The sequence below is a fragment of the Psilocybe cubensis genome, chromosome 3 (genome assembly GCF_017499595.1).
Source record: "Psilocybe cubensis strain MGC-MH-2018 chromosome 3, whole genome shotgun sequence".
Classification (NCBI taxonomy): Eukaryota; Fungi; Basidiomycota; class Agaricomycetes; order Agaricales; family Agrocybaceae; genus Psilocybe; species Psilocybe cubensis.
In genome coordinates, this window is record NC_063001.1 from 633,688 (window position 1) to 646,748 (window position 13,061).

The 13,061-nt window shown below is 49.9% G+C and overlaps 1 protein-coding gene across 1 annotated transcript; it reads right to left on the reverse strand.

Annotated features, from left to right (window-relative positions):
- Window positions 1-1,963: 1,963 nt before the first annotated feature.
- On the reverse strand, window positions 1,964-4,744 carry JR316_0003014 (uncharacterized protein; the record flags this gene model as incomplete). The annotated part of the gene is made up of 9 exons (XM_047888795.1): window positions 1,964-2,403; window positions 2,480-2,747; window positions 2,800-2,878; window positions 2,940-2,995; window positions 3,249-3,366; window positions 3,422-3,462; window positions 3,522-3,538; window positions 3,591-3,669; window positions 4,721-4,744. 9 exons carry the CDS (start codon window positions 4,742-4,744, stop codon window positions 1,964-1,966), a joined length of 1,122 nt encoding a protein of 373 aa, XP_047751169.1.
- Between the last annotated feature and the right edge of the window lie 8,317 nt (window positions 4,745-13,061).

Sequence of the window (13,061 nt, forward strand, 5' to 3'; positions counted from 1 at the left end):
CCGCCCAGAATGCACACAGCTGAGGGAAAGCGGTAAGCACGATGCCTCGCAGTTGAAAGTGTCTACTGACCTGTGACGCAAGCTATTGAGATCGACCCCCTAGGTCCGTGGATAGCGAGCAAAGACTCTTGACCGCAAGGTAAGCCGTCGATATAATAACCCAACCAACCTATTGACGCACCAATTGACTTCTAGTCGGGCACGACTGTATGCGCGAGCCTTGTTGTTTGAGGCGCAAGGAACCTTGGGTGTTGGTTAAAGGTATGCCCGCTCAGTTTGTCTGCGAAACCGTCTTGAATGGCAGGCTGAATGCTGCATGCACTGTGGCTTGACGGGGGTGGAAAGACTCTGCAAGGGTGCTGTCACCGGCTTGGGCATCCATCGCTTGTCCCATGACGGCGGCGTGTCGACGTTGGGATCAACGTTATTCCCCTATACGGACATCCGGCCTCAAGCTGAGATCCAACAACTGAGAAAGTCAAATATAAAAAGACGGATAGATGCTCAGAAATATCAAGGTAGGCGAAGATCGGGGTGTGTGAGTGAGAAGACGAAGCGGGTAATATAGGTGCTGTGGGGATGAGGCGGAGAGTGCAACATGTGTCGCCTCCTTCATCTTCCAACGGAAAGGACTTGAGCGCAAGGTGCACGGCGTGACGGTGGTCAAGGAGCTCATCAAAAACGAAGGCCGACTGCCTTCTTCAAGGGGCTGACGCCAAAGGTATGCCAGTGTCCTACTTAGTTGCAATTCGCATCACGCACCGCATCGACACAACGTCTAGTAATTACTTGCTAAAACAGGTATACATACATCTCGTAGTGTAGAGTATGATTCAGGAGCACAGCTGGTGGGGATAGATAGGGTAGGTAGGTTACTATAGGTGTAGTAGTATGTCGGCTGTACATACATACATACATACATACACTGCATGTATATGTACACCAATAGACAATGGAGGTATGACAGTAATAAGATAGCCTGTGAAGGGCGTAGAGTGTGATATGATGGGGGTAGTCGTACACGCCCGGTATGGATGGATGGACGTGTATGGGAATATCATGTAAGGGAAGGATAGGCGTGGGTTGGGAGGCAATAGAAGTCTAGGAGGAGAAAAATGGTATAAGTGTTAACGTGAATGCGAATCTGGGAAAACAAGGTCATAAAGATGGGAGAAAATTAAATATAGGAAATGTGCGGTCGGGTGTGCGTGCACACTACGCAGCAGAGGAGAACACAACAGGCAGAAGGTAGAGGTGGATGATAACGAGGTGAACATGCCGAAGAAGAAGAAAAAGAGGAGAACAATGCAGAGGGGGGAAAATCGAGAACGAAATTGAAGGAAGACGAAACGAGAATCAAATCAGAACGGCTCGAAATCCAAAATCCAGTTCCGATTCCAATAGTTTTCTACAACAACTCTACTCTACAAAGATCTTCTACTTTTACAAATTCGTCTTCGACACGTCAACGCGTCGTCGACGATCACCCGCGTACCGCGCCACCTGCTCTGCAGTGGTCACTCGCCCTCGCACGCACGCGTGCAAGTGCACAAATCAAGCACGACCGGTGAGTCTTTCTACTACATCAAAACAAAAAAAAGCAGAAACGGGGGAAAGAAATAGAAAACAAAAGGAGAAAGCGGGAACTGGACTGGACGATATACACGAGGGGCTTGGTGGTGGTGGTGGTGGTGGCAACAACAGACAGCATCGAGCGCCAGGCGGTCTAGGGATGGACAGAAGGGATCCTCCGAGCATGCATGCACGCGCGTGTGCTCCCCTCCCTCTCATCCTCCGAGGTGTGATGTTGGCCCGCAAGAAGTGAATAGGTGCGTATGTGGGTGGAAATCAACTCCGGGTATCGGTTACTGAACTAGATGGGAAGGGAGGGAAGGGGGGGAGGAGACTTGGACAGACATGTATGGCATGCAGGGAGGCACGACGGAAGGAGGAGGGGGGGCGCTCAGAGCGAGAACCACTGCCTCTTCGCGTGAAGCCTCCTGTGCGCGGTGGTTGCAGCTACTTTCACCTGTGGCTCGGGCTCGGGCGATTTCTTGACGAGCACGCCCTCCTCCGGGGAGGGAAGCAAAGCGCGTCTCCTGCGCCTGCTCGAGCGCTTCTGGCAAGACGGGGCGGGGTTGCCGTTGTCGTTGCTGGTAGAAACAGAAGCAGCGGATGCAGAAGAAGCGGAGGCAGAGGCAGAGGAAGAAGCGCCTGCGGCGAAGTTGGCGGGGGCGGGGCTTGCACCGGTGTTCCCACCTGAGTTTGCGTTGTTCGAGCCTGAGCCGTTGTTTGAGTTGGATTTGTTCGAGCCCGAGTTGTTGTTGTTGGAGCCAGAATTGTTGGAACCGGAGTTGCCTGCGGGAGCACTCGGAGCGCCAGCAAAGATATCGTTCTGCGCGCCTGAAAAGAAGAATCGCAAAAACGCCAAGTCAGCCTCTTACAATCCGAAATAATAAAAAAATCATTAAAAACAAACCATCAGCGAAACCCAGCTTGGCGTTGTATGCTGGAGACTTGAAGCTGCCTGAAAGGTCGTATCCACTGACAGCGATGTTGTTGCCCTCGTTCTGGTTCCAGTAAATCATCTGCTTCGAGCCCTTGACGCAGGCACCTGGGTTGCCCTCGCACCACACGGGTGGCTGTGGGGGTGCAATGGGCGTAGTGCTCTTCGCGCCGGTGACTTTGCACTTGAATGGCTGGTGGTACATGTTCGGCTGGCCGCAGCCGTTCGGGACCCATCCCCACTGTGGAAAGAGTTAGACGAAAAATGTGAAGTTTGAATAGAAGTCGGCTTACAGCGCAGATGCAGCCTCCTTCAGGGCAGGCGGGCAAGTTGGCCGGGACATCGTAGCTGATAACGCGCTTCCAGGGTGTGCTGTGGGGGATTTTATTGATAAGCGTCATTGATTTATTTGCAAGGAATGAAAACCACTCACTTATAACGAACAGTGAACACTGCAAGGTTCTGGGGAGTTACTGCCTTGATGTCAGACTAGAAAGTATTTGCAAAGTGAGCGCTAGATATGATTTTGAACGAGAGTTGGGGACTTGCGTTGTACGAGATTGCGAATGCGGTTCCGGCCGCCATAGACTGATTCTGGGCATGCACTGCACAAAAATGAATCAGCAAAAACGCCAAGAAACGAGGGCCGCTCACTGTTTGGGGACGTGATGCATGAAGGGACATTCTGTGAGGCACAGTGGGTTAATTAATCAGTTGCTAGGAATATGGGAAAGACACGCACATAGTCCTCGGGGTATGTCGCACCGTCTGGCCATTCTGAGGTGTCGCGCCCGTTGTACGCCAGCGTGGTCTTTGCGCGGTTGGAGGCGATCTCGACGGTGAAGCTTCCACCAGCAGGACTGAAGTCGGGGTTTAGACGACGGAAATCAAAAATACAGGTGTGTTGGGACTCACAGCTCGAGGAAGTCCCCGTCTGCAGGAGGATATAGGTCACACTAAGATTGTTTCGCAAGTTTCAGAGAATACTAGGTTAACAATTGCACCAAAAACACACGTTGTTGATATGATGGACTGCAGAGTGTTGTTTAATGAGATGAACATAGCACAACGGCAAGGCACGTACACCACCAATCCTTAAAGTTGAGCTGGTATAGAGGTGAGACAATCGCATAGGAATTCAAGTCTTGCGCAGCTTGCGGACCCTATAGAAAGAATGTAGATTCTTCAGCGGTTCTGAACATTTTGAAATGAGGACTACATTCCTTTGTGGAAAGCTGCAAGATGGGCGTTGGCGCCGCTTAGCCACAAGGCCGCTGTGAGAAGGGTTGCAGCTCGAAACATTGACTTCAACTTATTGAGCCGCGTTGAAAAAGAGTGTGGTTGGCCTTGAAGAAAGTTTGGCGTAAACCGAGCGGGATAGTACAAGCGTAGGTACAGGAAGGGGGAAGGAGTCGTCTGTCCAAGTCGTTGGAGTGAAAAGTTGACAGTCTAGTTTATAAGCTAATCAGGAAGTGAGCGGATGGATGATACCCTGCGTTCATCATGGAAGAAGGGGAGGCAGACCACCTAAATTGATAGATTACTATTTATGATGTGCAGATGTTGCTTTTTCTGGCGAGTTTTTACTCGGTAAAATGTCGAGATCTATTAATAGGCCAAAAAAAGAGCGTAGTCCATGCATTCCAACACCTTCAATTTATCGTACAAGCAGAGGTTAGCCCCGCCCGAAGGCCAGAATGGGGCGTAACCGGTCTATCTACAGGGAAATCACTCACCGGGTCTCAGTAGCGAAAATCTGTCAAGGTCACGGGACAAACATCCTACCACAACGACGGGTCATACGTGTTCTTCCCGGGTTGACAATAGGCCTGCCTCACTGATCAGAGGCCCCGGATGAAGTGCGCGGGTCCACTTCAGAGGTGTCCAACAATAATCGCTAGAGCATACCCCTGTGTTAAAGCTCCCCGGACGCCATTATGTTGTGTCAGAGCATAGCGGGCCGAACGGAAATTAGGGTGAGTCCTGCTCGCCGGGTCAAAGCAACGATGTGTCGTGTTTGTCTAACGCCATACTGGGGTGACTCGAGGGTGCTGGGTGAGGAGTAGGCTGTATCCAGTTCGGCAGACAGCAATACATCTCCAGTTGGGTGGGTGCATAGCACTGCCTCCAAAGAGGCTGGACAACATTGGATGAAGGAGGAGATGCGCGTCTTGCCGGACGGCAATACATGGATAAGAGTTGGGTAGATCCTACTCGCCGGAAGACGATATGCTGCATTGGGGCATATGTAGTCGAGACGAGCAAAGGGGAGGGTCCAGCTCTCCGGAAGGCGATACGTTGCGTTGGGGCATACGTTGGTTGCACATGAAGTCGAGACGAGCAAAGGGGAGGGTCCAGCTCTCCGGAAGGCGATACGTTGCGTTGGGGCATACGTTGGTTGCACATGAAGTCGAGACGAGCAAAGGGGAGGGTCCAGCTCGCCGGAAGGCGATACGTTGCGTTAGGGCATACGTTGGTTGCACATGAAGTCGAGACGAGCAAAGGGGAGGGTCCAGCTCGCCGGAAGGCGATACATGGCGTCGGCGCATAGCTGGATACGTAGTGGGTTAAATCCTGCTTGCCGGAAGACGATGCTTCGCGTTGGAGCATCCGCTGGTTGCACATAGAGTCAAAACAAGCAAAGAGGAGGGCCCAGCTCGCCGGACGGCAATACATAGCGTCGGAGCGTAGTTGGACAAGGAGTGTGGTGGATCCTGCTCGCCGGAAGACGTCGCATTGCGTTGAAGCATCCGTTGGTTGCACATGGAGTCCATACAAGTAAAGGGGAGGGTCCAGCTCGCCGGACAGCGATATATCGTGTCGGGGCATTATTTGGTGGTACAGGACTCCTTGGGACAAGCAAAGCGGGTGGGTTTAGCTCGCCGGACGACGATATGTTGCCTCAGAGCATCTTTAGGCATGCTGGCACTAGCGAATCGCGGGGAAGAAATACATTGCGTCGGAGTAATCTGAGTTATGGAAAACAGTTAAGCACATGTCTAGCACTCTGAACAGCAATACACTTACCAATACCACAGCCCTTTATTCTCAAGGCGAGTATCGATGCATAGCTTCAAGGCGAAACTGATACAAAGTCAGTACATGTTTTCAACACTATATCCAATGTCACATACCTCTTGGTTACCGCGCATTCCTTTACCAGCATTCGTCGGACACCCGAATCTCAAATTTGATTCTGCACACATTGTCAGTACTTATAAGTCTTTGAAGCGTATAAAACTTACAAGGTTGAAACCAGAATACATCGCCCGAGAGACCTAGGTTGATACTAGAGCATGGCATAGACAGAGTGCGATGCCAAGGAGGGTGCATGACGATGAGGAACATCCACGACGAGGAGGGTGCACAACAATGGGTGCATGACGAGGAGGGTACGCAAAAAGAAAGGTGTGCAACGAGGGAGGTAACGACGAGGACGGGTACACGTCGACGTACATCCAGCATTAGGGCATAATGCACGGCTGGTGTTCATGAAATTCCAGTCCCTCTTTATACTCTTTTTTTACCAAGTTTTCAAGGTCACGTTGTATTTTCGCTGGCACATCACCTCATTTCTGTAGCTTCATCAATTACACTAGTCTTCGCTTCACTCCAACTTCGTTTACGAAGTGTAAAATTTATTTATTGGAATGCCATAATTTGACTCTTAGGAGTCCGGGAATATGAGTGATTCCACTTCCCTGTTGCTCTCCGACTTGAATTCCAAGGCAGAAGATCCTGCTACAAATGTCCGAAAACTGTCCACATCCACAAATTACATTCCATGCTCGAGCACTGGAACAGCCGCTTTCCATCCTCGTAAACTCGTATTATTGTGCTAGACCCGGAGATCCACTTACGCGTAGAAGGCCGTAGTTTTGTTGAACGTTGCTTCACAACATTACGTGCATTTACATCCAACATAACGTCCTGTACCGCTGGCACAACACGCGCACCCGGCATGCAGGTATTCTGAATTCGACGCGACGCGTCTCATCCACAACGCCAGAAAGCAAAAGACCCTGAACGCGAACGCCCCTAAACGCGAATTGGTTTCGGATAACAAAGTCAGCTGAACTTGACGCGACGCGTCGGACGCGTGTCAGGGCAGAGCTGAGCTGTTTAATCTAATGACGCACATTTTCGTAACAAGCGCTGCTTCCTTTGAAACCCGCTTTTGGAATAGTCGCGCTAGCGCCCGATCCGTGTCATCGCGATTCCGGATTCACGATCCTCGATTCAAGCCTAAATTTAAATCTGGGCAGACCAACATCCAGGCCCACATTTACATAAATGCTTGCTGGAGAGCTTTCTACTATGTCTGGGGGTCATTTTTGATGTAGCGACTGTAATTGAAGGTGTTTTCATGGGAGTTAAATGTAACTCTGGCTTGTTTTCAATGTAAATATAACTAAATCTCAAGGTATACTCTACAGAAATTGTTTGTGGGAATACCGGTAAGTCAGGTTGCATCTGCATACTCGCTGACTATCTGTAGCACTGTAGAGGTTTGATATACGTGCTTATATTAACATTCATTTCACTCTGCGGCCAAAAATCCGTCTCTGAACGGATATTTAAATAACTCATGCAGGGGTCACCCGAGCCCCTGTCCCGCTCTTGAATGTAAATTTAAAGTCTAACTGCAGGCCTATGACATGCTTTACCTCAACAAGGCTAGTGCCTCGGCTGCTCGGAGCCATCACAATGTTCAGCGGAGACTCTGAAGTTTCGGAGGATTGAGAAAAATACAATGACGTGGCATTCAAATTCACAGTAGTTTGACCTCCATAAGACGTCTGTGAGCTGAATAGTGTACCATAGAGTGTGAATAGAAGACAATATGATAAAATCCACTTGTAACTAACAGAATAAATTGAAATCTCTTGTGAATTTTCAAGTACTCGTCCTAAAATCGACTGCACGCAATTTCATCCGCAGAATATAGATTACAACAAGCCCACAGGCAGGGTATGGTGTACCAGTACTGATATATTACCTAGAATAGTCCAAAATCACTCACAGGAAGCAATGGCATTTGTTTGACATATAAACCAATGACATTCTCCTCCTCCCCCGATACGTCAATTTACGTCGTTTTAGTCGTTTCCATTCTATCCGTACCTTATTATAGATTAGCCTAGCACCCTTTGGCTCGCGAATAACGTTGTGAATCGGTGCTCTAGAGCCCAGAAGAACGTAGTTGATTGGATACAGTGCAGGCGGGTAATAACAACGTGTCATGCGTACCGCGGCTGTTTGCTGCATACTCGCCATTTGAGGCGGTTTGGCGGATGCGTATAGATGTAGTGATGCGTGGTTGAAGAGATGATGCGCCGTGGTGCAAGGAAAAGTCGGCAATTTGGAGTTGTTCACGTCAAGCCGTGAAATGGTGTAAATCGCGCATTCCCGCAGTTTGAAGAGGTGTAGGGGGGATTTTGTGAGCTGAGGGGCTGGAATAGTATGAAATTTAAGTGATGAGTAGTGAAATTTGAGTGCTAAAACCTTGAGAAAAGTTACACATTTCAAAAAATATTAAGCGCCCGAATAGACATCACACTGAATTGCGTGAACACAGCAATTCCAAAGGCATTCCTCAGGTATCTCTGTATAGCAGCAGATACTACCATACCCCTAATCACTCACATCGTGCATCCCATGTCAACAATCCCAAAAAATTCAACAAAATTTTCAACTCACGTACATACCAACATCCTCCCCCTCCCCCGATTCGCGAATACAGCCCATTTCGAACGCCTCCCTTTCTTCCTGGTCTTTTCCGGCACTAACGGGGACCTGCTCGGCTAGGCTAGGCTGCCGTCACCCGACCTAGAAGGACGGAAATGAAAGCAACCACTGACGGTCTTCAGCTGAATACACAAATGCAATGATACGTACCGTACAATTCTGCGCGTTTTCCGCGTATTCCTGGCATTTAGGGTGTTTTAATACGTTACCTATGGTGTTATGCTGGTGTCTGGGCGTCGGATCGAAGGTTGAAAAGTCGTAAGGTTTGTCTGGTTTCGTATTGCAAGTGTGCTCATGGAGCCGAATGCCCTCATTGTTGGAATAACGGGTTTACATGGTTTTTCAATGTCAGGTAGCCCCTGAGTGATATGATAGATGCTCTTCAGTATGTGAGTAGGTCTGCGAGACTTGTTGAGCTCGGAGCACGATGGAAAAGGGTGTACTGCGTATCAACTCCAAATAAGCGCCGAGAACGTGCATATCTACATACAGTGCAAAACAACACTACACACACCTCTAGAAAGATGACAGGGGTAATAGTACCTCTCAGCTCTACCCCTCCAAACCATCCACCCCGCGGAACCATCGAAACAGCTGAACCAATCACATCCGAATCTGCACCTCCTCTCCCAAATCCGCATTCCACCCCATTCCAACCGCATTTCTTTTCTTCCGGCTTCGGAATCTCACCACCTCGGCTACTCAAAGTCATAACGGCAGATCAGAAGAAGACAGCGGCGTTCAATTTGTCGCTGTGCAGAAGACGAGTTTTACGGGTGTTGACTACAGAGCAAGTGTCCGCACCCCGGGAGAGCTAGAATGTGTCGTTTGTGCGATTATGTGTAGAATACGTATGGGTGGTGAATTGAATGTACGTACTGGTTTCCCCGAGTCGTGAAGCATTTGAAAATTGTGGAAGATTTGGTGCTAAAGTTTTGTTATTCGTCGTTCAGGCAATTTTGAGGAAATGGAGTGTATCGTGAATCCAGTACTTGTATGGTCCTGGTTTGCGTCTTCAAGCATTGTAAATCTTTATTCTGTATTGAGTTGAATATAATTCTCTCTTGAGCGCAATGCATCGACATCAGCTCAAACAAACAAATGTACGAAATCACATTTCACAATACAACACACCCACCCAAAGTTTCACTCACTGCAAACGGAGAAACCACATCCAATCTACAATCTCGACACACACGGACGATCGGACCACAACTCGCGTAACCCAAATCCGAACCCGCACTAACAAGCGACACCGAAAAAAAAAAAGAATCTGTATATTTCATTATTCGGTCTACTTACGACATGTAACAGGCGTACTAGTAACAGCCCCACGCGGGTATATAAAGACCACGCACCTTGCTGGCCTTTCTTCATCCCCTCACCGCCTACTCTCCTCTGCCTCTTCAGCTCTCCTCTTCTTTTCTCTTCGGGCTTGGATGGCGCGTTCTGGCAGACGGTGAGCCTTCTAGTTCGTTCTCGACGGCGCTGACGTTGTGCACTATATAGGCATTGGTGAGTGATATTGACACGACGCCGAGGCGATTCTGACGCGTTTCTCATAGGCCCGCGCACCACGATGAAAACACCCCTCCTAACCTTGCCCGTAAAGGTGAGTTGCACCCACCCAACGATGCGCTGCTACTCACTTTGCTTCTCGCTGCACAGAAAAGTAAGGATTTCCGTGAGTCGGGGCCCCTATGACACGCAGAGCGCTGACAACGCACCTTGACAGAATGGCCTCTCGATCCATCCACCTGACGACTGACGGCGTGGGCTGGTTGATACCGTGAAGGTTGCTGGAAAGGTCCTAGACGGTGTGGACACGATAACGACGGTAAGTAGCAGGGCAATAACTAACATATGGTTTACTGACCCACCTTGAAATTAGATTCCCCGCCCGCCTCTGTCACTGCAAGTTGGATCCACCGGACTATGAGGGGACATAACATGCCCCCCCAAATCCCGCTCCACGGTGAGTGTTGAGAGCGACTGAAAGTGCTTGCTTGCTGGGATAGACGACCCTACGCGGGTATAAAGACCGCGGATGTTGCTGGCATTCTTCATCTTTGGGCTTGGATGACGTGTTCGGGCAGACAGTGAGCTTTGTAGTCGACAGCGCTGACGTTGAGCACACCAGAGCCACCGTTTGAGGCGACGGTGAGTAACATGCACACGATGCCAATGTGATTCTGACGCATTCCTCGTAGAAGTGCTATAGGTGCGTTGGTCACCGCAGAACGCTGACAACATACCTCGACAGAACACCACCTAGCCTGTCCCGCTCTGCCCAGACCAGCCAACACCGCTTCTCGCTACACAGACAAGGCATTGCCTACAGAATTTCTGTGAGTCGGGGCCCCTGATACGTAGAAAGCTGACAACATACCTTGACAGAATGTCTTCTTGATCCATCCCGCTCCTCTCCCTGGTATAACGATTGACGGCGTGAAAAAAAAGAAGTTTATTCCGGTACCGTACCTACAATGCGTAACGAGCAGCAGAGTACTGAGCTTGCCAATTACTCCATCCCACACTCTCCTTGTATCCTCTCCCCTGCTTTGGCCTCTGTCAGCCACTCTCTACATTGCCCACACCATCGATGGCCTGCACCGTGCGCTGGATAGCGTGTAGTGACGCTCTTTTGACGGCCGTTCAGAATGCATGCAGCTGAAGGGAGAGCGGTAAGCACAATCCCTTGCGGTCAAAAGAATTGTCAACTTACTGACCGGTGATACAAGCTGTTGAAAATTGACATGGTGTCTATCCTCTCCCCAGCACTGGCCTCTATCAACTGCTCTCCACATTGCCCACTCCATCGATGGCCTGACGCTGTCTTGACGGCCGCCCAGAATGCACACAGCTGAGGGAAAGCGGTAAGCACGATGCCTCGCAGTTGAAAGTGTCTACTGACCTGTGACGCAAGCTATTGAGATCGACCCCCTAGGTCCGTGGATAGCGAGCAAAGACTCTTGACCGCAAGGTAAGCCGTCGATATAATAACCCAACCAACCTATTGACGCACCAATTGACTTCTAGTCGGGCACGACTGTATGCGCGAGCCTTGTTGTTTGAGGCGCAAGGAACCTTGGGTGTTGGTTAAAGGTATGCCCGCTCAGTTTGTCTGCGAAACCGTCTTGAATGGCAGGCTGAATGCTGCATGCACTGTGGCTTGACGGGGGTGGAAAGACTCTGCAAGGGTGCTGTCACCGGCTTGGGCATCCATCGCTTGTCCCATGACGGCGGCGTGTCGACGTTGGGATCAACGTTATTCCCCTATACGGACATCCGGCCTCAAGCTGAGATCCAACAACTGAGAAAGTCAAATATAAAAAGACGGATAGATGCTCAGAAATATCAAGGTAGGCGAAGATCGGGGTGTGTGAGTGAGAAGACGAAGCGGGTAATATAGGTGCTGTGGGGATGAGGCGGAGAGTGCAACATGTGTCGCCTCCTTCATCTTCCAACGGAAAGGACTTGAGCGCAAGGTGCACGGCGTGACGGTGGTCAAGGAGCTCATCAAAAACGAAGGCCGACTGCCTTCTTCAAGGGGCTGACGCCAAAGGTATGCCAGTGTCCTACTTAGTTGCAATTCGCATCACGCACCGCATCGACACAACGTCTAGTAATTACTTGCTAAAACAGGTATACATACATCTCGTAGTGTAGAGTATGATTCAGGAGCACAGCTGGTGGGGATAGATAGGGTAGGTAGGTTACTATAGGTGTAGTAGTATGTCGGCTGTACATACATACATACATACATACACTGCATGTATATGTACACCAATAGACAATGGAGGTATGACAGTAATAAGATAGCCTGTGAAGGGCGTAGAGTGTGATATGATGGGGGTAGTCGTACACGCCCGGTATGGATGGATGGACGTGTATGGGAATATCATGTAAGGGAAGGATAGGCGTGGGTTGGGAGGCAATAGAAGTCTAGGAGGAGAAAAATGGTATAAGTGTTAACGTGAATGCGAATCTGGGAAAACAAGGTCATAAAGATGGGAGAAAATTAAATATAGGAAATGTGCGGTCGGGTGTGCGTGCACACTACGCAGCAGAGGAGAACACAACAGGCAGAAGGTAGAGGTGGATGATAACGAGGTGAACATGCCGAAGAAGAAGAAAAAGAGGAGAACAATGCAGAGGGGGGAAAATCGAGAACGAAATTGAAGGAAGACGAAACGAGAATCAAATCAGAACGGCTCGAAATCCAAAATCCAGTTCCGATTCCAATAGTTTTCTACAACAACTCTACTCTACAAAGATCTTCTACTTTTACAAATTCGTCTTCGACACGTCAACGCGTCGTCGACGATCACCCGCGTACCGCGCCACCTGCTCTGCAGTGGTCACTCGCCCTCGCACGCACGCGTGCAAGTGCACAAATCAAGCACGACCGGTGAGTCTTTCTACTACATCAAAACAAAAAAAAGCAGAAACGGGGGAAAGAAATAGAAAACAAAAGGAGAAAGCGGGAACTGGACTGGACGATATACACGAGGGGCTTGGTGGTGGTGGTGGTGGTGGCAACAACAGACAGCATCGAGCGCCAGGCGGTCTAGGGATGGACAGAAGGGATCCTCCGAGCATGCATGCACGCGCGTGTGCTCCCCTCCCTCTCATCCTCCGAGGTGTGATGTTGGCCCGCAAGAAGTGAATAGGTGCGTATGTGGGTGGAAATCAACTCCGGGTATCGGTTACTGAACTAGATGGGAAGGGAGGGAAGGGGGGGAGGAGACTTGGACAGACATGTATGGCATGCAGGGAGGCACGACGGAAGGAGGAGGGGGGGCGC